General features: G+C 43.1%; 2 protein-coding genes, 1 long non-coding RNA gene and 2 other non-coding genes across 6 annotated transcripts; 4 read left to right on the top strand and 1 right to left on the bottom strand.

Moving 5' to 3' along the window:
- Positions 1 to 10,916: 10,916 nt before the first annotated feature.
- TRNAW-CCA lies at positions 10,917 to 10,988 on the top strand. Its single transcript has one exon. It is a non-coding gene; the product is annotated as a tRNA-Trp (tRNA).
- A 7,230-nt stretch (positions 10,989 to 18,218) lies between these two features.
- On the top strand, positions 18,219 to 18,290 carry TRNAW-CCA. Its single transcript has one exon. It is a non-coding gene; the product is annotated as a tRNA-Trp (tRNA).
- Positions 18,291 to 18,436: 146 nt separating this feature from the next.
- LOC123403739 (pentatricopeptide repeat-containing protein PPR5 homolog, chloroplastic) lies at positions 18,437 to 20,730 on the top strand. Of its 2 annotated transcripts, none has more exons than XM_045097653.1 (2): positions 18,437 to 18,863; positions 19,154 to 20,730. In XM_045097653.1, the coding sequence occupies exons 1-2, from the start codon at positions 18,679 to 18,681 to the stop codon at positions 20,442 to 20,444; spliced, it is 1,476 nt and encodes a 491-aa protein (XP_044953588.1). In that variant the 5' UTR covers positions 18,437 to 18,678; the 3' UTR covers positions 20,445 to 20,730. The 2 variants fall into 2 exon arrangements, with proteins under 2 accessions (XP_044953588.1, XP_044953587.1); XM_045097652.1 differs by having other exon boundaries at positions 19,146 to 20,730.
- Positions 20,731 to 20,973: 243 nt separating this feature from the next.
- On the bottom strand, positions 20,974 to 24,788 carry LOC123403741 (alpha-galactosidase mel1-like). The gene is made up of 14 exons (XM_045097654.1): positions 24,672 to 24,788; positions 24,387 to 24,549; positions 24,031 to 24,288; positions 23,633 to 23,807; positions 23,446 to 23,507; positions 23,170 to 23,333; positions 22,791 to 22,888; positions 22,627 to 22,685; positions 22,398 to 22,532; positions 22,092 to 22,312; positions 21,841 to 22,000; positions 21,535 to 21,616; positions 21,411 to 21,458; positions 20,974 to 21,314 (listed from the first exon to the last, which is right to left on the bottom strand). The coding sequence occupies exons 1-14, from the start codon at positions 24,734 to 24,736 to the stop codon at positions 21,097 to 21,099; spliced, it is 1,908 nt and encodes a 635-aa protein (XP_044953589.1). The 5' UTR covers positions 24,737 to 24,788; the 3' UTR covers positions 20,974 to 21,096.
- On the top strand, positions 21,221 to 22,149 carry LOC123403742. Its single transcript, XR_006611545.1, has 2 exons — positions 21,221 to 21,400; positions 21,863 to 22,149. It is a non-coding gene; the product is annotated as an uncharacterized LOC123403742 (long non-coding RNA).
- Positions 24,789 to 25,358: the final 570 nt, after the last annotated feature.

The following is a 25,358-nucleotide window of genomic DNA, read 5'->3' as shown; positions in this document are numbered from 1 at the left end:
ATTCCACTACATCAACCACGTTCACTAACGCTTCTGCTGTACGGTCTACAAGGGTACGTAGATCACTCATCCCCTCTCGTAGATGGACATCACCATGATAGGTCTTCGTGCACGTAGGAAAATTTTTGTTTCCCATGCGACGTTCCCCAACATTAAGCAAGATGACATGATGTAGAGGGATAATCTCAAACCAATGATTAAAAACCCCATCTTTTTACCCTTGATGGCAACTGCTTGATGTGTGCCTTGCTGCCCCTACTGTCACTGGGAAAGGTCACCACATGGCAGAACCCAAAACCAAGCACTTCTCCCATTGCAAGAATCATAGATCTAGTTGGCCAAACAAAACCCAAGACTCGGAGAGACTTACTAGGATATCAAATCATGCATATAAGAAATCAGCAAAGACTCAAATATATATCATAGATAATCTGATCACAAGTCCACAATTCATCGGATCTCGACAAACACACCGCCAAAGAAGATTACATCGGATAGATCTCCATGAAGATCATGGAGAACTTTGTATTGAAGATCCAAGAGAGACAAGAAGCCATCTAGCTATTAACTACGGACCCGTAAGTCTGAAGTGAACTACTCACGAGTCATGGATGGGCGATGATGATAATGAAGAAGCCCTCCAACTCCAAAGTCCCCTCCGACAGGGCGCCGGGAAGGGTCTCCACATGAGATCTCGCGGAAACGGAAGCTTGCGGCGGCGGAAAAGTATTTTCGAGGCTCCCCTGATTTTTTGCGGAATATTTGGGAATTTATAGGCTAAAGACCTAGGTCAGGGGGGCGGCTAGGGAGGCCACAAGCCTACCCACCGCCGGCTCCCCCCTGGTGGCGGAGTGGGGGCTTGTGGGCTCCCTGGAGCCCACCTGGCTTGGCCCCAAAGCCCCCTGGACTTCTTTTGTTCGGGAAAAAAATCATTTTGGGGTTTTTCTTCCGTTTGGACTCCGTTCCAAAATCAGATCTGAAAAGAGTCAAAAACACGGAAAAAACACTTGGCACTGAATTAATAAGTTAGTCCCAAAAAGATATAAAAAGGTACATAAAATATACAAAGAAGGCAAGATAACAGCGTGAAAACATCAAAAATTATAGATACGTTTGAGACGTATCAAGCATCCCCAAGCTTAACTCCTGCTCGTCCTCAAGTAGGGAAGTGATAAGAATGAATTTTTGATGCTTGCATGCTACCTACCATAGGTGTCCTTTGTAATTCCTCTTATGTGACGTGAATGTTCAGATCCATTAGATTCAAAACAATAGTTTGCTATTGACGTGGAAACAATAATAATTCAAGCAAACTAGCAAAGTAATCATGAACTTTCAAAATAACAAGGTCAAAAGAAAGTTATCCCTACAAAAGCATATAGTCTGGCTATGCTCTATCATCATTGCACAACGAATTTAAATCATGCACAACCCCGGTATTGGCCAAGTAATTGTTTCACACCTTACTTTCTCAAACATTTTCAACTCTCACGCAATACATGAGCGTGAGCCATGGTTATAGCACTATAGATGGTGTGGAATGTGGTGGAGGTTGCAAGACAAAAAGGAGAAGATAGTCACATTAACTAGGCATATCAATGAGCTGTGGAGATGCTCATCAATAGATATCAATGTGAATGAGTAGGGATTGCCATACAAATGATGCACTAGAGCTACAAGTATGTGAAAGCTCTTAAAGTAAACTAATGGGTGTGCATCCAACTTGCTTGCTCACGAAGACCTAAGGCAATTTTGAGGAAGCCTATCATTGGAATATACAAGCCAAGTTATATAATGAAAATTTCCCAATAGCTATATGGTGGTGACAAACCAAGAGACTCTCAATCATGAAGATCATGGTGCTTAATATGCACAAGTGTGGAAAAAGTGGTAGCATTGTCCCTTCTCTCTTTTTCTCTCATTTTTTATTTTTTTTATTTTGGTGGGCTCTTTGGCCTCTTTTTTTTATGGGCTTCTTTGGCCTCTTTTATTTCCTCACATGGGACAATGCTCCAATAATGATGATCATCACACTTTCAACTCAAAACTTAGAGCAACTATGACTCTATATGGAATGCCTTCGGTAGTGTACCGTGGCAATGATCTAGCATGGCATAGACATCAATGGAAACATCATGCTAGCTATATTACAATCATGCAAAGGCAAAGTAGACGTGGTGGCACATGTCATGGTGGTAGTTGCATGGCAATATATCTCGGAATGACTTTTGAAAAAACCATAGTAGGTAGGTATGGTGGCTCTTTTGAGGGAGGCTAATGGTGGGTTTTGTGCACCGGCGAAAGTTGCACGGCACTAAGAAGATGGTGATGGTGAAAGGTGAAAGTGCATCTAAACCATGGACTCAACATTAGTCATGAAGAACTCATATACTTGTTGCGAAAGTATCCCTTTGGATAACTACCCCTTTTGAGACTACTTTCAAAGCATAGATCAACTACCAAGCCACGCACCGCTGTGCTCTAAAAGATATAAGTGAAGCACATAGAGCAAAAGTATCTAGCTCAAAAGATATAAGTGAAGCACATGTGAGATGAATTGTCTACCAAAAGATATAAGTGAAGCTCGACAAAATCATGGTGTGTGCATGTCTCTCTCTCTAGGTGTGAAGCAAGGATGATTGTGACACAACAAAGATAAAAGACTCCTACGATACAAGACGCTCCAAGCAAAAACACATAACATGTGGTGAATAAAAATATAGCCCCAAGTAACGTTACCGATGGATTGAAGACGAGAGAGGGGATGCCTTCCCGGGGCATCCCCAAGCTTAGACTTTTACGGCATCCTTGAATCTCTTGGGGTTCCTTGGGCATCCCCAAGCTTGAGCCCTTGCCACTCTTTATCTCTTTGTCCATAAGAACTTCACCCAAAAATTGAAAACTTCACAACACGAAACTTAAACAGAAACTCGTGATAACATTAGTACAAGAAAGCAAACCACCACTTTCTTAGGTACTGTAGAAAACTTAAATTCTACTTGTGATGATGTTGGGTTACTTTATTTTCAATCTTCCATGGCTAATACCCCCGATACTATCCATAGTTTCGTCAAAATAAGCAACCAACACAACAAAAACAGAATCTTTTATTAGCAGACCAGTCTGTAGCAATCTGTATGTTTCGTATACCTATAGTACTTCAAAAATTCTGCAAAATTACGAAAGTCTGAAGAATTTCCGTAGCAATAAGCAGCAAAAAGAATCAACTCAAAAGCTTTTACAGAAACAAAATGAAAATTCTTTTCGTGAGCAGAAAGTTTCTGTCTTTTCCAGCATAACCAAACGATCATCCTCAAGACTAATCATAACGGTTTTGCTTGGCACAAACACAAAAAGAAATACAAAAATCACAATCATAACAGAATTATGAAAGTGTGGAAAACACAAAACAGAAAGAAAAAGGATAGATTCGTTGGGTTGCCTCCCAACAAGCGCTTTTGTTTAACGCCCTTAGCTAGGCAAAAGTGATGGAATCACGTATAGTCATCTTTGGTGCTCAAACCATAAATAGCCATCATCATAGATTCATAAGGCAATCTTATTTTATTTCTAGGAAAGTGCTCCATGCCCTTCTTTAAAGGAAATTGAAATCTAATATTCCCTTCCTTCATATCGATGATAGCACCAATAGTCCTTAGGCAAGGTCTACCAAGAATAATGGGACATGAAGGATTGCAATCTATGTCATGTACAATGAAATCCACGGGTACATAGTTCTTATTTGCAACAATAAGAACATCATCGATCCTCCCCATGGTCTTCTTGACAGTAGAATCCGCAAGATGCAAATTAAGAGAACACTCTTCAATCTCATGAAAATCAAGAATGTCACATAAAGACTTTGGAATCGCGGAAACACTAGCACCCAAATCACACAAAGCATTGCACTCATAGTTTTTGATCTTGATTTTGATAGTAGGTTCCTCCTCATCATGAAGTTTTCTAGGTATAGAGACTTCTAGTTCGAGCTTCTCTTCAAGAGATTTCATCATAGCATCTACGATATGTGTGGTACAGACTTTGCTTTGGCTATAAGCATGTGGAGAGTTTGCAATGGATTGCATAAAAGAAATGCATTCAAACAAGGAGCAATTATCATAATTGAATTCCTTGAAATCCAAAGTGGTAGTTTCATTACTACCCAAAATTTTGACTTCTTCTACTCCACTCTCCACACCTTTATCATCAAGATAGGTGGACTCCGAATCATCGGGGCGTTTTTCAACCAAAGTGGATTCATATCCAGCCCCTCCATAAGTAGGTTTGACACACGAAAACAAAGATTCAAGAGGAGACATATCAAGCACCTTAAGATCTTCGTGATTTGCATCACTAGAACGCACCCTTTTAAACCATTCATGTCTAGCGCGAATTTGGGCGGTTATTTCTTTGCTCTCATTCATGGAGATGCGCATAGCTTTCAAAGTTTCATCCAAGTTGATCTTGGGAGGAGCACATCTAACTTTCAAAGCATCAATATCACAAGACATCCTATCAATGCTCTTAGCCAAATCGTCTATTTTGAGTAGTTTTTCCTCTAAGGACGCATTGAAAATCTTTTGAGAGTTGATGAACTCTTTGATACTACTCTCTAGATCAGAGGGTAATTTGTTGTGATTTCCATAAGTGTTGCCGTAGGAATTGCCATAATTGTTAGAGGAGTTACTAGGAAAAGGCCTAGAAACATAGTCTCCTCTAAAAGCATTGTTGTTGCCAAAATTGTTCCTACCAACAAAATTCACGTCCAAACTAGCGTTGCTACTCTCAATCAAAGAAGATAGTGGCATGTCATTAGGATCTACCGTAGCGTTTCTACTAGCAACCAAATTCATCAACTCGTCCATCTTAGCACTAAGCGAGTTAATCTCTTCTATAGCATGCACCTTTTTGCTAGCAGGCGACCTTTCAGTGTGCCACTGAGAGTAGTTGGTCATGATATTGTCTAGGAGTTTCGTAGCGTCTCCTAACGTGATTTCCATGAACGTTCCACCTGAGGCGGAGTCCAAGATATTGCGAGAAGCGAAATTCAAGCCAGCGTAAAAGATTTGTATAATCATCCACAAACTCAAGCCATGAGCAGGACAATTTCTAATCATAAACTTCATCCTCTTCCAAGATTGTGCAACGTGTTCATGATCAAGTTGCTTGAAATTCATGATATCGTTACGTAAGGATATGATCTTAGCCGGCGGAAAATACTTGGATATGTAAGCATCTTTGCACCTATCCCAAGAATCGATACTATTTTTAGGCAAAGAAGAAAACCAAGTTTTTGCGCGATCAAGCAATGAGAAAGGAAAAAGTTTCAACTTAATCACGTCATTATCCACATCTCTTTTCTTTTGCATATCGCAAAGCTCAATGAAGGTATTGAGATGGGATGCGGCATCTTCACTAGGAAGGCTAGAGAATTGCTCTTTCATAACAAGATTCAGCAAAGCTGCGTTGATTTCATATGATTCCACACTAGTGGCGGGAGCAATCGGAGTACAAATAAAATCATTATTATTAGTGCTCGAGAAGTCGCAAACTTTGGTGTTTTCAAACATGATGTCTTCAACAAACAAACAAGCACACAAGCAAGCAAAAAACCAGCAAAGGAAAACGGCAAGGGCAAGAGAAAACGACGAAAGAGAAAGGCGAATGAAAACGGAAAATGTGAAGTGGGGGAGAGGAAAACGAGAGGCAACTGGTAACAAAAGTAAATGCAAGAGAAGAGTTTGTGAGACCTACTTGGATAGATATTGATTTCTCCTCCCCGGCAACGGCGCCAGAAATGCTTCTAATGTCCGTTATGATACTGCACAAAAGACCTTCCGGTGGCGCCGGAAATGGGCACGTTGACGGCACCAGGAATCCTTCTGCGTTGGTATTCCCTCGAAGCAGAGAGGATGATGTAGCACAGCGGAGGTAAGTATTTCCCTCAGTTTGAGAACCAAGATATCAATCCGACGGAGGAGTATCTCAAGATCCTGTACAAACACAAAAACTTGCACCCAACGCTATGAAGGGGTTGTTAATCCCTTATAGATTGTTTGCCAAGTGAGAACTGAAAGCAACAAAGTAACAAAGCAAAGTAAAAGCGGAGTTGTAAACGATGGATGTGAATAGACCCGGGGGCCATAGTGTTTACTAGTGGCTTCTCTCATGAAAGCAAGTAGACGGTGGGTGAACAAATTACTGTCGAGCAATTGATAGAACTGTGCAGAGTCGTGACGATATCTATGCAATGATTATTTCTATAGGCATCACGTCCGAAACAAGTAGACCGATACTTTCTGCATCTACTACTATTACTCCACACGTCGACCGCTATCCAGCATGCATCTAGTGTATTAAGTCCATAAGAACAGAGTAACACCTTAAGCAAGATGACATGATGTAGAGGGATAATCTCAAACCAATGATAAAAACCCCATCTTTTTACCCTTGATGGCAACTGCTTGATGTGTGCCTTGCTGCCCCTACTGTCGTTAGGAAAGGTCACCACATGGCAGAACCCAAAACCAAGCACTTCTCCCATTGCAAGAATCATAGATCTAGTTGTCCAAACAAAACCCAAGACTCGGAGAGACTTACAAGGATATCAAATCATGCATATAAGAAATCAGCAAAGACTCAAATATATATCATAGATAATCTGATCACAAGTCCACAATTCATCGGATCTCGACAAACACACCGCCAAAGAAGATTACATCGGATAGATCTACATGAAGATCATGGAGAACTTTGTATTGAAGATCCAAGAGAGAGAAGAAGCCACCTAGCTACTAACTACGGACCCGTAGGTCTGAAGTGAACTACTCACGAGTCATTGGAGGGGCGATGATAATGATGATGAAGAAGCCCTCCAACTCCAAAGTCCCCTCGGCAGGGCGCCGGGAAGGGTCTCCAGATGAGATCTCGCGGAAACGGAAGCTTGCGGCGGCGGAAAAGTATTTTCGAGGCTCCCCTGATTTTTTGCAGAATATTTGTGAATTTATAGGCCAAAGACCTAGGTCAGGGGGCGGCCAGGGAGGCCACAAGCCTGCCCACCGCCGCCTCCCCCCTGGTGGCGGAGTGGGGGCTTGTGGGCTCCCTGGAGCCCACCTAGCTTGGCCCAAAAGCCCCGTGGACTTCTTCCATTCGGGAAAAAATCATTTCGGGGTTTTTCTTCCGTTTGGACTCCGTTCCAAAATCAGATCTAAAAGGAGTCAAAAACACGGAAAAAACAGGAACTGGCACTTGGCACTGAATTAATAAGTTTGTCCCAAAAAGATATAAAAAGGTACATAAAACATACAAAGAAGGCAAGATAACAGCGTGAAAACATTAAAAATTATAGATATGTTTGAGACGTATCAGACAACATTCGGTAACCACACATATAACTCAACTATACTAAAACATCGTCGAACCTTAAGTGTGCAGACCGTGCAGGTTCGAGAACTATGTAGACATGCCCCGAGGTAATCCTCGGTCAATATACAATAGCGGGACCTGGATGCCCATATTGGATCCTACATATTCTCCGAAGATCTTATCGGTTGAACCTGAGTGTCAAGGATTTATATAATCCCGTATGTCATTCCCTTTGTCCTTTGGTATGTTACTTGCCCGAGATTCGATCGTCGGTATCTGCATACCTATTTCAATCTCGTTACCAGCAAGTCTCTTTACACGTTCCATAATACAAGATCTCGTGACTTACACTTAGTCACATTGCTTGCAAGACTTGTGTGTGATGTTGTATTACCGAGTGGGCCCCGAGATACCTCTCCGTCACACGGAGTGACAAATCCCAGTCTTGATCCATACTAACTCAACGGACACCTTTGGAGATACCTGTAGAGCACCTTTATAGTCACCCAGTTATGTTGTGACGTTTGATGCACACAAAGTATTCCTGCGGTGCTAGTGAGTTATATGATCTCATGGTCATAGGAACAAATACTTGACACGCAGAAAACTATAGCAATAAAACGACACGATCAATATGCTACGTTCATAGTTTGGGTCTAGTCCATCACATGATTCTCCTAATGATGTGATCCAGTTATCAAGCAACAACACTTTGCACATAGTCAGAAAACCTTGACTATCCTTGATCAACTGGCTAGCCAACTAGAGGCTTGCTAGGCACATTGTTTTGTCTATGTATCCACACATGTATCTATGTTTTCATTCAATACAATTATAACATGGATAATAAATGATTATCTTTAAATAGGAAATATAATAATAACTATTTATCATTGCCTCTAGGGCATATTTCCAACAGCTCGCAATGGCAGTCCAGAGCTCATGTGGCGTGGCGATGGAGGTGACCCGCACAAGGACCTCCTTGGAAAGGTTATTCAGCAAGTAGCCAAGTACATGTTGCCCTTCTCTCACCCAGATCGAGTGGAGAGGATTGAGCATCTTTTCTTCTTTGCTGTATTTTTCCTTCGTGGTGAGGATCTTGACGGGCTCCGGTGTGGTACCATCGACATAGCCGAAGTACCCAACTCCCCTCAGCTGCGGCGTCACTTTTGCGCGACATAGCACATAGTTGGTGCGGGTGAGCTTCTCTGCAACTTGCCCGGGAAGGACAGCTACGACGTTGCCGGAGGAGGACGACATGGTGGGAGATTGGTTTTGCTAGATGAGATGGATAGAGGAGGCTCTGATTACCTTGTGAAGTTTGCTGTAACATCGTACCTCTCTCGAGGCGACAACTTCATGTTAAATAGCAGGGGCGTATCGCTGAGATAAGCATACAAGTTGTTGGAGATTACATCTTGGTGAACAAGAAAGTTAGAGATAAACCAAACCGAATATAAAAAAATATCTGGCTACTCTATCTAACCGGTTTGGTACAAACACCATAACCAGATCTCCAACTATATTGTATGTCTAACAATAATAATGTTCAAAGCAATTACATTGGGCAAATCGGAGAGTGCCAAGTTGAACTCTTGAAAAAAAACAGATATATCCCTCTTCATATTGGGAATTAAACTATCCCAACATTGCAATGAATAGGAGCAGTCCCTGAATAGGTGCAAATTGGTTTCCACTACACGGTCATTGCAAAGAACACGGGGGTAGGAAGGCAGGTGGAAGGACTTCCACCGTATCAAAGGAGTAACCAGAAGAATTTTTCTATTTGAGAACTATTGTTGAATTCCAGACTTTCATAAAAAGGAGATGAGCAGCCACTCATCGTTTAAAAACTTTAGAGAGTCTTGCGAAGGAGAAAGTAGCAGAGTTCCAACTATAAATCTATTTATCATTGGTTGTTGAAAGTTGACTTTGATCCAAGATCATATTAACATGTTGGAATTGATCAAAAGCTTGGATTGAGAGTGCTGGTGGAAGAGGTCTTCAGTTTGTCCAGTAGCGACAACCTAATGGACAGATGCTAGATTATCCATGGAAAAGGAGGACAGTTCAAGTAATTGTTCTTTCAGGGGAGCATTGTTCCATTTGTCATGCCAGAAGACAACGGAGGAACCATCTCCACTGTTGCAAGAGGCAACGTTTTTGAAACCATGAAGCAACTTAAGAATATCTCTCCACTAAAAGAATCCCACGAGCCTACAAGAGGTAATGTTGCAATAAGTATGGCCTGTGGCTTCTCTGAATCCTCACAGACGTTGAATCCCATATAACAAGATGTTGATTCCTTGACCACGTGCCATACAAGCATATGATATGCATAACATGTCCAGGCGGAGTGGGTTTTGCATAATATGGAGCTTAACTGATGAAAATTAGCACTGAGGATCCACGACAATGGTAGCGCGTCTCACTTTAGATCGGAAGGTTGCGTGTTTGATTCATGTCAGGTTCAATACCCCCGACCCATGCAGATTAATCCATTTTTTCTTCAAAGAACTAGGAGAAGCAAAGTCTCTAGTTCTCAAGTTTGACAAAGTTTATAGAAATAAATACCACTAATGTCAAATAAGTACGCCATGAGAATGTATTCATGATGAATCTATTGAGTTTGGTTTTATTTTATAGATTTTGATATTTTCTTCTACAAATTTGGTCAAGGTTTGAAAAAAAAGGTTGGACTTGGGACTTGGGAACTTTTTTGAGAACATCCCTTTAGAGTGACATAAATTTAGTCCACACCAACACCGGTGTCACTCGCTTGAGAACTATATATTTAACCTGTGATGTAATGGTTTTTTATTCTTTTGCGTAATTACTGTCACAAGGATTTGCAGACACTCGACAATAGTGTTCTGAAATACTCAACCATAAAAGAGTTGCTCCAGTATGTTTAACCGGCAGAATTAACAACATGTATAGCTATGTACCCGCCCATAAAGTTGTATGTAGGCGAGTATATGATGTGATGGCACAAAAGTGTTGTTTGTATCTCGAACTCATTTGAACTTGGGAGAACAGTAAAATTAAAAGTTAAAAAAATTCTAGTAAACATCGTAAAATATTTTCATTGCTTGTAAATTTCTAGTGAACATTGTAAAATATTTTGAATTTTCCTTTTTTACCGTTTACCCGAGCTGTGTTTAACCGCGTCCGTGGCGGCATTGCTATCGACCGGCAAGCAATCAAGGTCATGTTGCGTTCGGTATTTCCATTTCAGCTTGTGTATGCCTTATTCAGTTGTTCTGCCGCTTCAGTCGCACTGAAAATCGCGTCGTTCTGTGTCTTTGTGGCCCTGCTGCCTGATCTTCGGGGCTCTCAAATCTGATCCCGGATCTACGTTGTGTTTTCCTGCGCAGCTTAACCTGATAAGCCATGGCCACGCCCTTGGGAGGGATTGTAAATTGCAATGGTGCACTGCGCTGGAGCAGTTCTATAACAACGCCGGGTCCTGAATCCTGATTAGGAGCGAGCGAACCACGTATGTGTGGTTTACATAGTAGAAAGAGTTTGTTAGAGAAAATTATCACACCGGATCCGTGGCGCAATGGTAGCGCGTCTGACTCCAGATCAGAAGGTTGCGTGTTCGATTCACGTCGGGTTCAATACCCCCCCGATCCCTAATCCGGTTCTTTTTTTCATTTTTTTTGTCCGACCTTTTCCTCTTAATTTGAGAAACACTGCGGTATTAATACTTTAGTTCTTTTAGGTAACCAAACAGCCCAGGTTAATTTAAACCATGGTAACTAAAAAGCCTACAGTGTTGCCAGAATACTTAAAAAATACTTCCTCCGTTTTAAAATAGGTGTCTCTACTTTGTACTAACTCTAGTATAAAGTTGTATTAAGTTTGAGACACTTATTTTGGGACGGGGAGTAGTACTTTGTTATCAAACATGGGTTTAGCTGTTTTGTGTGTTTTTTCTTTTTCCTTTTCCGGTTTTGGTTCACTTTCAGTTTTCTGTTAGTCATTTTATTTTTATATATCTTTTCTATCACTCATTTTTTATGCAGATATCATTGTTTTACTTCCTATCTTTGATTTATGTTTTGTGCTTCATTTTAGACTTGAACGGTTACTTCACACTATTTGAAACATGCTAGTAAATTACACGTGGTTTGCTCGTCGGTGTGTGTAATAATACATATACACAAAATTTGAACTTTTTAACTCAAACAAGTGTAATTGCAATTGGATGAATTGAAAATTTGGTTACTTTTGAGTTTTGTTTTTTCTTAAGTTATCTCCATTCTGCCACTTCGTCAAGTTTTGCTACCTCAGAATTATTATTTTCTCTCTCTCACGTCTTCTCTTGCTCACAACTAATATATTTGAAATGTGCTTTAGGGATACATGCTAATCTCTTTATTGCTGCTTGCATTAAGACTGTTGGAACTCAATGGAAAAACATAACACCATATCAAAAATAATACTCCTTGCGTCGCGGTTTCGTTTACATGCATTTTCAGAATAGAAGAGGATTAAAGTGTGTCACATTTACTCTTTGGTTAATTAGGAGTACTAATAGACTGCATGCACTCCTCGTTTAGTGTTTGTGTGGGTTACTGTGCATTATCTTCTCAAATAATTAGGCGTCATGAGGTTATTGTGTGATCACTTGTAAAAAAATTAGAGTCAATCAAGATTCACCTTGGTCTCAGAGATCGCTCATGCGTGTCTTCTAAACCGCGTCTTCTAAACTGTGTCTTCCAAACTGTGACGGAGTAGCAAAAATGAAGGATCCAAATAAATAGAACGAATTGACTTTTTGACTGGATTTATACGGCATGTATTTTTTCGAGGAACCATACGCCCTGTATTTGGGGACAGGGGGAGTTAGTTATAATTGTTCGTTATAATTAGAACAAATAGATAAGTATGTTGGTTAGAGACAAACTCTATTTCTATACCATGTTTTCGCACTGATAATCCTCGGGAAACAACTGCCTTTGTAATATCTTGACATGAATTGCATGTGTGTACCTTGATGGACTTTGCTAAATGATTGTTTCAGTTTTCGTTGTTCAAATTAAATAGAATCGCTGCATCATAGGGTATATCATTAGAAAATTCGATACAAAAATTTCAGAATTATATGGCAGCATGTAAGATAGGTCAAGAAAAACAAGAAACTTTATGGACATAAACACAAATACTGTATGGTCTCAATTTAGCACAGCAGGGCATTATTGGATTTCTCCTTGATTGGAAAGTACAGATCATCAATGTAGAAAATGAAAAGCTTTGTGCACATAAACACAAACACTCGGTGTTCAGAAATTAAAATTGCGAGGTAGATTATTATTTTATTTATGTTGGATCAGAAGGCACAAATCACCTAAAAAAATAGCTTTATTATAACCCCTCGTTACCTGTTTTCCATCTATGTAAAGTCGAAGGTGTAGTGCGTGATCCAAATCGGTCCGATGACCGGATCAAAGACCAGAGTGGTCAGAAAAGGGGGATGTGTTGTGGTGGTCTGAGCCATCGCACGAGAGAAGAGTCAAGTGCTCTTGTCATTCGGGGTTCCAGATGGTTCTAGTTTTTTTTTTAGTGTTCTAGTTGCTCGGGGTGGGCGCAGAACCACCTTTTCCTTAACTGTATCCACATGGAAAGATATCATACAACACAAGACTTAATCTCATGGTCAGTGACTCTTGGATTTGCCAATTTTGAGCCGCCTGATAGGAAAAAAAATCTAACGACCGGTAGTGGAACTTATTCCCACACTGTATAGGAGTATAGAACATGCATACATGCATAACTTTTCAAGAAGATTGGATTTTCCTTTTTTTTTTGCGGGGAAAAACACTGAATTTTCTAGAACAAATATGACATTTTTATTCCATGGATAAACATTTTGTATAGATATAGTTTCTTTGCAATGTATATTTTGTTATATACATATGAACCTTTTCTAAAACGAACATATTTTTCAGAAAAATATGTGGATAGTTTTTTGTATACACAAACATTTTCAAATAATTAAGAACATTTATATGTACATAGGTGACATTTCTAATTTATGCAATACTTTTTAATATCCAAATTTACTCTAACAATATTTTAATAACATGTTTTGAATTATTATTTTTACAAAAATGATGAACGTAAGAACTTTATAAAAGAGCGATCTCATTTCGGTCGTGCTAGTGAGCTGGCCCACATAGGAGATTTGCCGTGTCACTCTTTCTTTCTTTTGTTTTTGGTTTCCTTCACGTTTCAGACGGTCCCTTTATGTTATTTTTCTTCCTTTCTTTTCATTTTTATGTAAATTTCACGTTTTTACTTATTTATTTATTTATTTATTTATGTGTTTACTTCATTTTGGACTTAAACATTGTGTCACAACATATTCATACATGTCTGAGCAACTTTTCTAAAAACTCCATATTTTTAAACACTCGTAATATTTTTAGGGCATGATTTTTTTTGTATAAACGTATGGAACATGCGCTGTATATTTAGTTATATACGTACGGAATTTTTCTAAATCTATGCTTTTTTAGGAAAAATAAATTTTTTAATGTATTAATATAATATTTTGTATGCACAAACATTTTTAATACATTATGAACATTTATATGTACATAGGTGAATTTTTCGAATTTATGTAATATTTTTTATTAGTTTCAAAGTTACTCTAACAATATTTGAAGAACATATTGTTGAAACAAATAATTACATAAATGAGAAATTTAACAAATTAATAAAAAAAGGCATTTGGGTCATGCTAGCGAGCTAACCCACATAGATGGTCTCTTGTGTCACTTTGCTCTTTCGCCTTCCAGTCTCCTAAACCCATTATGTGTATGCCACACAATGAAGGAATTGTGAAATGTAACCCCTCTTGGCTAACGACCTTAATCTTGCTAGAGAAGCATAAGATAAAATAATGGTGTAATGAAATCCCCCTTGGGCCTCTTCTCTTTAATTAATGAATCAAAAGTGGGCTTGGCTTGATATTTCTATCTCTAATAGATATTATAGTTGGGGAAATAACCAAAATAATCAAAAGTGGGCTTGGCTTGATATTTCTATCTCTAATAGATATTATAGTTGGGGAAATAACCAAAATAATCAAAAGTGTAGCATCTTGTGATTGTGTCGCTTTTGATGATAATAAGCAAGAACCCCTTGTGATCAGCTAGCCCGGTCTCATCGATGTGGATAATGCATGCATTTTACTGAAATGTACTCCCTCCGTTCTTAAATATAAGTCTTTAAAGATGTTTCATTACTGGACTACATACAGATGTATATAGACATATTTTAGAATGTAGATTCACTCATTTTGCTTCGTATGTAGACTCATAATGAAATATCTTAAAAGACTTATATTTAGAAACGAAGGGAGTAATGGGGAAAACACCTCTATTTTCTTTTAAGAAAAGGATGTGTACTGAATTAAGAATGATAAGCAGGGAGTCAAGGGTAGTACTGCTTAGCAGGGGCGTACTGTCATGTACCTTATGTGATTCGTAGCATGTGCTTTCTCACACATCTCGGAGATGTTTAAGCCCGCTCTATAACAAGACGTTGGCCCCTTAACCATGTGCCATACCTGCATAGGATATGCATAACACGTCCAGGCTGGGCGTGATTAGCATGGCTAGCAAAAAGGCCCGTGCGTTGCAACGGAAAAAAATATCACACGTTTTTAATCTTTTTATAATCATTTTGATTTATTAAAATAATAAGCTAACTAACTAATGTAGTCAGTCCTATCCTATTTTGTTGAGAAATCAACCCGTCCATTGTTAATTCCATCATGATGAGAAATTGAGCGGGACAAGCAAAGCAAAACAAAGAGGCTACGTGAATTGATCAATGGACTGTTATCTTATTTCACTCATGGGGTAGAGAATGTGGGATCAGATGACAAGCTGAAGGTGGTTTCCATTCTCTGTCTCTACAACAATACAATCTTACATTCAATATATTCATTCATCAGCAAACAAATCCCCACAAAACAAAATTTCTTGCCGGTGCTTGGCACACGGTTGGAGGCATGGGGAGGGGATCTTACAGATGATGAGTTCTTGCCGGAGGAGGGGATACGATGAGGGGAGCAAGGGTTAGACGCCTCTATCTGACCATAAGGAGTCGCCATTGCCGCGCCATAACCTTGGAGTTCCCCGTGTGAGCCATGGAGGCCCGTCTCAACCTGCAAGTACTTCGCTCCGCCGCGCCTTATCCGCGCGCCGCCGCCGTTCTGCATCGAGCAGACGCATCATCCCCAATCACTGTAGCTGTCGCGTTGATTTGATCCAGAAGCTGTGCTCGAGCGCCGAAACGGGGGCAGCAAGCGGGCAGAGGTACGACCGTGGAGGCGGGTGGGTTGAGATCGACAACAGTGGTGGTTGAGGTCGGCCGCGGAGGCGGGTGGGTTGAGATCGACAACAGCGGTGGTTGAGGTCGGCCGCGGAGGCGGGTGGGTTGAGATCCACAACAGTGGTGGTTGAGGTCGGCCGCGGCGACGAGTGGTGTGGCAGCGGCCTTGGCACAGGCCAGGGTGGACCAGGGTCGACGCGATGTGCTCGAGCGCCGCAACGGGGGCAGTGAGCGGGGAGAGGTATGACCGCGTAGGCGGGTGGGTTGAGATCGGCAGCGGTGGCGGTTGAGGTCGGCCACGGCGGCGAGTGGTGTGGCGGCGGCCTGGGCACATGCGAGGGTGGCCCAGGATCGACGGGAGGAGGCAATGTGTACGGGTATAATTTTTGCAGCGAATCGTTTTTTTCCTTTTGCATTGCAGATAAATGATGGAGCGCCGGTTGAATAACAAAATTACAGGGGCTTTTTTATAAAAATGCTGCGATGGGTTTTCCGACGGAAGCAATAGCCTCTTTATTATTACTAGCAAAAGGGCCCGTGCGTTGCAACCGGAGAAAAAAATACCACAAGCTTTTATTTTTTTATAATCATTTTGATTTATTAAAATAATAAGCTAACTAACTAATGTAGTCAGTCCTATCCTATTTTCTTGAAAAATCAACCCGTCCATTGTTAATTTCACCATGATGAGAAATTGAGCGGGACAAACAAAGAAAAACAAAGAGGCTACGTGAATTGATCAATGGAGTGTTATCTTATTTTACTCATGGGGTAGAGAATGTTGGATCAGATGACAAACTGAAGATGGTGTTCCATTCTCTCTCTCTACAACAATGCAATCTTACATTCAATACATTCATTCATCAACAAACAAATTCTCACAAAACAAAATTTCTTGCCGGTGCTTGGCACACGGTTGGAGGCATGGGGAGGGGATCTCACCAGATGATGAGTTCCTGTCGGAGGAGGGGATACGATGAGGGAGCAAGGGTTAGGCGCCTCTATCTGGCCATAAGGAGTCGTCGTTGCCGCATCATAACCTCAGAGTTTCCCGTGTGAGCCATGGAGGCCCGCCTTCACCTTCAAGTACTTCCCTCCGCCGCGCCTTATTCGCACGCCGCCGCTGTTCTGCATTGAGCAGATGCATCATCCCAAGTCGATGTAGCTGTCGCGTTGATTTGATCCAGAAGCTGTGCTCGAGTGCCGAAACGGTGACAACAAGCAGGCAGAGGTACGACCGCGGAGGCGGGTGGGTTGAGATCGATAGCAGTGGTGGTTGAGGTCGGCTGCGGCGGCGAGTGGTGTGGCAGCGGCCTGGGCACAGGCCAGGGTGGACCAGGGTCGACGCGAAAGCGCTCGAGCGGCGCAACGGGGGGAGTGAGCGGGGAGAGGTACAACCGCGGAGACGGGTGGGTTGAGGTCGACAGCGGTGGCGGTTGAGGTCGGCCGCGGCGGCGAGTGGTGTGGCGGCGGCCTGGGCACAGGCCAAGGTGGCCCAGGGTCGACGGGAGGAGGCGATGCGTACGGGTATAATTTTTGCAGCGAATCGTTTTTTCCTTTTGCGTTGCAGATAAATTATGGAGCACGGGTTGAATAACAAAAATTACAGGGGCTTTCTAAGGGCCCGTGCGTTGCAACGGGAGAAAAAAAATACCACACGCTTTTAATCTTTTTATAATTATTTGGATTTATTCAAATAATGATGGATCGTGGGTTGAATAACAAAAATTACAAGGGCTTTTTTATAAAAATACCGCGATGGGTTTTCCGACGAAAGCAATAGCCTCTTTATTATTAGGTATAGATTATAGCAATAGCAATAGCAATAGGGCTCATGCGTTGCAATGAAAGAAAGAAATACCACACGCTCTTAATTTATTAAAAATGGTCTATAATCTGAGAATTTGTAGTTACGACACAAATAAAGATGGTCTTATCCTACAAAAAATGCAGTTCAAAATTTCACAGGTCTTCTATTTAACACGACTTGCATGTAGATTTAATACTTAGAAAGAATCAGTCAAGTGACCTTCAGTTTCATCTCTAATCCTGATTTTGTTGACGTGTTCATCTTCAACCCTGATGAGTACCGGTATGAAAGAAAGATGAATAATGACTTATTTATTAAGATTGCACCCTAGATAATATTTTTATTAAACGTTTAACAGATAAAATAATATCATATTTAAATTCTACATATTTTTGTAATCAAATTTCATATGTAATATGTTAAATTTGGAGTTACGGTTTAAAAGATATGAGTATTTTAAAAACATTTAATATATACTACGAGTTTAATGTCATAAACAGTAAGGGCTTTTTTTAAAATCACCTCGGTGGGTTTTCGGACGGAAACGATAGCCTCTTTATTATTAGGTAAAGATTAGGTATAGATAGATATATAACTTAATTAATTAACATGATTAGGATAATATGTAGCTCAATTAATACTGACTGTTGTTAGCATGATATTAAACTTAATTAATGAACATCAGCACGCCGGATCCGTGGCGCAATGGTAGCGCGTCTGACTCCAGATCAGAAGGTTGCGTGTTCGATTCACGTCGGGTTCAATACCCCCGATCCCTAATCCGGTTCCTTTTTTAATCTTTTTGGCATTTTAATCCCACGCAAAATCCGCCGTCCATCTCCCAAACCAAACCATCCCAGCCGTCCAAAACCTCCTAATCCCCTCCTTCCCCTATCCAGAACCCAGAACCTCTCCCTCCCCCAGCGCTGCGAATTCTCCGAGCACGCCCTCGCCATTCCCCGCGCTCCAATGCAACTCGAGAAGCCCACCCTCCATTGATCCCCGCGCGGCCCAGATGCTCGCCTTCCCGGGCACGTCGACCACGTGGCCGCTGCGCCACCCGGCCGCCGCCTCCCCGCGCCGCGTGGCGGTGGCGGCCGCGCCCGCGGGTGCGCCGGCCAGGGGCAAGCGGCGGCGGGCGGGCGCCGGGGATGGGGAGGCGGACCCCGCCGCCGAGGCCGCGGAGCTGGTGCGGTTCTTCCTGCGCAGGACCGACGGCGGCAAGGACCGGCTGGTGTCCGTGCTGGACCGCCACGTCAAGGTGGTCCGCACCGAGCACTGCTTCCTCCTCTTCGAGGAGCTCGGCCGCCGCGACGGCTGGGTCCAGTGCCTCGAGGTGAGCCAGTGGTCTGCTTCACTTGACTTCGATATCACACCTTAATTAGGATCTCTGCAGACTAGAATTCGAGAAAAAGAAAATTTAACAATCGGAATTCTAGATATGAGCTAAATCCAGTGTCTTGCTTAATTTAACATAAGGTACCTTGATTTAGGAGTGCTCTGAAATTCAAGATATGATTTCAGTTATCCTTGTGGGCTAAACATTTCATGATTTCTGAGGCTGATGTTTGTTGTAGAAAATTATGCTCATTCTGTCTAATGCTTCGTGCTCTGCTAGATTTTCAGGTGGATGCAGAAGCAGCGGTGGTACGTCGCTGACAACGGCATCTATTCCAAGCTGATATCTGTGATGGGAAGGAAGGGGCAGATACGGATGGCCATGTGGCTCTTCTCCCAGATGCGCAACAGCGGGTGCAAGCCGGACACTTCGGTATACAATTCCCTCATCGGTGCGCACCTGCATTCACGGGACAAGAGTAAGGCTTTGGTGAAAGCTCTCGGCTATTTTGACAAGATGAAGGGCATGGAGAGATGCCAGCCTAATATCGTGACGTACAACATCCTCTTGAGGGCGTGTGCTCGGGCTAGTGACACGAAGCAGGTGGACATCCTTTTCAAGGATCTCGATGAAAGCATAGTCTCTCCAGATATCTACACATATAATGGAGTGATCGACGGGTATGGGAAGAATGGCATGATTACAGAGATGGAGTCTGTATTGGTGCGGATGAAAAGCAAGCAGTGCCGCCCAGATGTGATCACATTCAACATACTCATAGATTCGTATGGGCGAAAGCAGACATTCGACAAGATGGAGCAGGTGTTCAAGAGTTTATTGCGATCCAAGGAGAGGCCTACCCACCCGACTTTTAATTCCATGATTACAAACTATGGGAAAGCAAGGCTTAGAGAGAAAGCTGAGTCTGTAATTGAGAAGATGCAAGAATTGGGATTCAAACCGAATTATGTGACGCAAGAGTGTCTCATCAATATGTACGCATATTGTGATTGCGTCTCAAAGGCCCAGCAGATATTTGATGAGCTTGTAAGCTCACAAAGTACTGTTCCCCTATCTTCGTTGAACGCAATGCTTGATGCCTACTGCATGAACCGCTTGCCTATGGAAGCAGATCGGCTGTTGGATACTGCGATTGAGAAAGGTGTAGTGCCCAGTGCTTCCACATATAAGTTGCTTTACAGGGCATACACCAGGGCGAACGATAAGATGCTTGTCCAGAAGCTGCTCCAGCGGATGAATAAGCAAGGTATTGTTCCAAATAAGAAGTTCTTCCTTGATGCTCTGGAAGCATTTGGCACCTCCGCCAATAAATCCAGGAGAGTACAAACCTCAAACTCTGCAAGAGGGTCAAGTAGAGATTCTGCAAACAATTCGGAAATGGCTAGTTCAGGCAAGCCAGTGTTAAGTACTTTGGAAGCAGTTAGCGCTTCCGAGAAAAAAATCAGGATATTACCCAATTCAAACTCTGCAAGCAAGCCAGATACAGGTTCTGAAAGCAGTTCAGAAATAGCTACATCGAGCAAGCCAGAGCTAAGCTTTTCGCGAGTAGCTTCTTGATAGGGTGCTCTGTTCTGAACTGCTTCACAGCAGAATGTGTCCAGTTGCTTACCAAGTTATCCTAGGAAAAGGCATGTGATTGGTTGCTTGAATTTCGAACCATCCTAGATGTCAGGTTAAAATTTTAGGAATATTTTCTCATGTACATTCATCAAAAACAACCGAACCACAGGATGGAGCCATCTCGAAAAACCCGTTCAACTTCAAGATACCCTTCTTCTGTATGTCGATTGGCCTTCTAAATTTCATAGTTGTGTTATAAAATCACAGTAGCATTTTTGTTTCACCAATGGCCTTGCTATACCTTTTGTTACTAGTGATAGTCTTGGCTGTGTTTCAGAGGGGTGCCACATGTTTAACAGTTTGTTATGGACTAGATCAGTATTTGGAAGAAACCCTCATCCCTCACATCTCAGAATTTGACATTCTGAAGTTTTGGAATTTATATGTCTTGGTGCTTTAGTTAGATTTGATACTTTCAGTAGTATACATTTGTCAACACATACACTGCACACACACATTGCTAGTATTGATTAAAATGCTTACTTTATTAGAAGTATGTTGTACAAAGGATTGCCAACAACTAGATAAATTACACCCAAACGTCCTATGCTTCCAAGTTCCAAGATGAACTGCCAACATTAGGGAGACTTCAACACTGGATTTCAAACAACATGGAGCCATGTGAGCTCACCACCGCTGAGATGTCCCCCTTCATGAGACTCCGGCTCTTTCCACTCAAGACTTCAGTGCAGGTGCACAGGTGTTTCCTTGCCAACTTTCTCCCTGCAACCTTCTCTAGATCCGGCACCCTTACAGCGATCTTCCTGCTCGCAGTGTCAAGGTTGAAGAAGGCCACGTAGATCTCTCCTGCTCCATGGAAGACGAAGAATCAGCACAAAGAAAAGGGATGCTTATTCGCCATGTGTGCATTGGCAAAGAAGCATGCTGCTTAGGTAAAATTACCTTTGTCTCCAGTTGCTGTCCATGCTCGTGCTCCAGTAGTTTCACTCTCTGTTGCATCAAACAAGAGTCCTACTTAGGTAAAAATAGCAATTAATTTGCGGTGACTCTATGGAGTAACTTATACCTCCTTCCTTGCTGGAGTGCACTGTAGCACACAATCCTGAGTAGCTGCTTACAAGGTGTCCATTCTCCGTTAGCTCCCAGACCTGCAGTTCTCGGTTTTTATTGGCAAAATATGAGCAATCGCGGCATAAATTCACTACCAAAGTTAATGAATAACAGCCCATTTTCTGGCTGTTGTGCCAGGTGGTAAATAGCTAAGCGAATCAAGCAACTTCATGATAAAGCTCCAAGAAACACTGGAAATCAGCCTCAGCCTATATGGATCCCGTTTCTTTTACTAGGATACCAATGTGTGTGCTTCATTTACCTGCTTCGAATGCCGTTCGCAGGTCGAGAACATGGGAGTCCGACTCGCTGAGCTTGTTCGCCATGGACTGGCAGATGCATCCAAGCAACCATCATCGGTGTCCATACCCGCCAGATGAAACTTCGCTTGGTCTTCCTCATTCCTCATGGTGACTCCATCCCTGGATAACATTAATATGTGTGGATCATACGTACAAGTGAAAATTTGAGTACTGCTTCCTTTCATGAATTGTTTCGTCGCATGGCACTTACACAGTTTGACGAAGTTTTGCTTTAGATATGCAAAATGAGGCATTGCGATTCTGGATTCCATAGCTTCTGCAAATTTGATCATTTGAGGAACTGTACCATCCGCTGGCTCTCTTGTCGCTGCAGGTACTGAGACCAAGAACAGTCCCACCATTGTTTGCCAGGTCCGAGCGTCCAGATTGTTCATTGGGTTCTGAAGTCCTTTCGCTGTGAATATCACCAAACTGTAAATACATACACAAGTTAGCTCGCCATGTTCAATATATGCTGCAGCAGGAATCTCCAGGCTCGGATTAAAATTTACTTTACCTCCATGTTGTTTTTAGTGTGGTGATTGATCTTCAGTAGAGTAGGGTGGGTGATCAGATTGAATGTTTCATCGTCGAGATGCCTCAAGTCCCCTCCATACATGAGGGGAGATTTGACCATCGACCAAAGTACCATCTGCAAGGTCATGCCAGTTTGCAAGAAATGTGGTAAGACTTTGGGCTGCAGCTTGAGAAACAGACAATGAAGTTTCTTCAAGTGCAATGCAAACCTGTGTTAATTGTTCGTCAAATGTAAGGTTGGTGCTTCTGTGAGGGCCCTGGTTAACACCTGTATGACAGAAAGATCAAGCATTTTCCAGTGATTGATTAGTCTGAGCCGCGCATTACAACAACAAAACAATGTCACAAAGGTTTATATGGTGCGAATGATCACCTGCATCAGTAAGCCTGCCGAATGGAAGCATGTCCAAGTCAGGCCAAGACCTTCCTCGCAGTGCGGTGGCGCCGATCTTATTCGCATCGGCGAATGATCTGGATATCATCATATATATGCAGGCGAAGAAGTTACAATAAGCTCACTGATTTTTTACTAGAGATTACAAGTAACAGCTACCAGATGCATATCATCATATCTACTCCCTCCGTTCTTAAATATAAGTCTTTCTAGAGGTTTCACTAATGGACTACATACAGATGTATATAGAGTATATATTAATTCATTTTGTTTCGTATGTAGACACCTAATGAAATATCTTAAAAGACTTATATTTAGGTACGGAGGGAGTATGACTTATCTGATGCTTACTGCCTACCTGGCGACGTCGAAATGCGGGCGAACATCTTTCCAGTTGTCCCAGTCGTCCCCCGTTATCCTGTACATGTCAACGTGCTGGCTGATGTTCTCGGCTAGTGCCGGAGTGGCTTCTGTTCCGGGGGAGATGGACAGGATGACCGGCCGCTCGAGCTCTTTCAGGGTCTGCAGTTAACGAAACACAATGTGTTCATACGCATGGACTGATTTCAACAGGCCACCACTCACCACCGATTGTGATCCCAGAATGGGTGTAGCGGCTACATTGCATGCGTACCTCTGAGACAGCCACGATCTCCTTGGGGCTGTAGTCCGTGCCGAAGATGCAATCTACCTTCACTGCAAACGGCAACAGTTTGGTGCATCATGTTAGCAACAGTTTCTTCCTGAAATTCAGAATAATGTAGTAACTGGAAAATGCTATGGAGTTTTGGAGCTGGACCCGGAGTTGGCATGCAGCTTACCGAAATCGACGCCCCAATCGGCGTATTGCTGGTAAAGAGACCTCAGGAAGGCTCGTCCGGCCCCCACGTCGGTGTTCACGCTCATGAACCCGTTGGACATCCACGCGCAGGTCCTGTGGGTGATGCCTATGTCGCGCGCCGTCCATTGCCGGCCGTCCTCCACGTATGCTTTTCCCTGAGTAAAATCATGTTCTCTCTTATGTTGTCTACTGGGTCCTCAAATATGCGCTAGCTCTCTGGGAGGAGATTCACAACAGGATTTTTCTTTTCTTACGGCCTAAGCGTATTAACTGCCAAGTAAGTGGATTTTGACGATGAAAACGGAGATCGGTTATTATTCCATTCTAAAAACGAAAAGAAAAGAGAAAAAAGGTCCAAGATTGAGGAGAGTAGTATACGGTGTGGACGTCGAGGACGGGGGTGCTGGCGTTGACGGCCTGGGTGCTGATCCCGTTCATGAGGTGGATGCCGAACTTGAGGCCCATGGCGTGGACCCTGTCGGCGATGTGCTTGAACCCCTTGCCGCCGGCGGAGGACGGGAACCTCTCGGGGTCCGGGAACGGGCGGCCCCACTGGTCGACGCTGTCGAAGCCGTACGAGTCCTTCCCCGACCCGTTGACGTTCTTCCGGTACCACAGGAAGTCGATCACCGCGTACTGCACGCATGCATATACACATATATATAGAGTGAGAGAGTGTGAGGGGAACGCATGATGATCCAAACCATGAGCTATACGTATATGAACCAACCGACCTGGTATCCGTGCGGGAGCAGCTTGTCGGCCATGATCTGCGCGTTGTGGAGGAAGGCGGCCTCATCGATGGTCCAGGAGAAGGAGTCGTACGAGTTCCACCCCCTCGGCGGCAGCATGGTGAGCTGCTGCCGGCGGCCGTCTCCGGCCGCATCGCAAGAGCCCCTGAAAGCATGTAACATGATCGCAATCAAGAATGGATACAGATTCAGATAAGAAAAATGTTTGAGACAGACAGATGATTAGCTGCTGCGTTGCAACATCATGCGTCGAGGGGGAGGACGGACCAGGTAAGAAGGGACGCGAGGAGGACGATGACGCAGAGGACGCGAGGAGAGGCTCCCATGGCCATGGAGATGATCGAGGTGTTGGTGGTGGGTGTGGCTGACGAGGGAGGGTTGGGAGCTCAATATATAGGCGGGCGGGGGCGATTGGAGTGGGACTGTGGACTGTGGAGTGTGGAGTGGAGATCGGGTCACACCTACGCACGTGTGGAGATCGGGTCACACCTTGCACGGGATAAGAAGCAAGAACCCGGTGTGCGCGCTCGTTTCGGCTGGATAGGGGATACGGCCGGTGGCATGGTGGTCCTGGGTTGGTTGGGTGTACCGTGTACCCTAGCGTTGCGCTGTCGAAACTCCATGGTTTCCGTTCTCCCTGGTTATCTGGATTTTATCCATGCGATCATCCAGCCGCGGGCCACATGTAGATTGTAGAGTCCATGTGTCAGTCGCGGGAGGCCCGGAAGCACATCAGCGCACCTGCCGGAGGGGTCCCCATGAGTCGGTGCCGTTCCCGGCGGGCGAGCTGGACAACCACATCATGTAATCATGCGGTGGCGGCGACGGCCCAAGTTGTGACAACGCCGGCGCTCGGTCAGCGCTTCTCCAACAACAGCCTAAAAAGCGCTCTGCGTGCCAAACTATTCGTTTTTTGTGCGTCGGACAACTACAACATGCTGTAAAATTGTTGAA

Source organism: Hordeum vulgare, chromosome 6H (genome assembly GCF_904849725.1).
Source record: "Hordeum vulgare subsp. vulgare chromosome 6H, MorexV3_pseudomolecules_assembly, whole genome shotgun sequence".
NCBI lineage: Eukaryota > Viridiplantae > Streptophyta > Magnoliopsida > Poales > Poaceae > Hordeum > Hordeum vulgare.
This window is presented reverse-complemented; position numbering and strand designations above follow the sequence as displayed.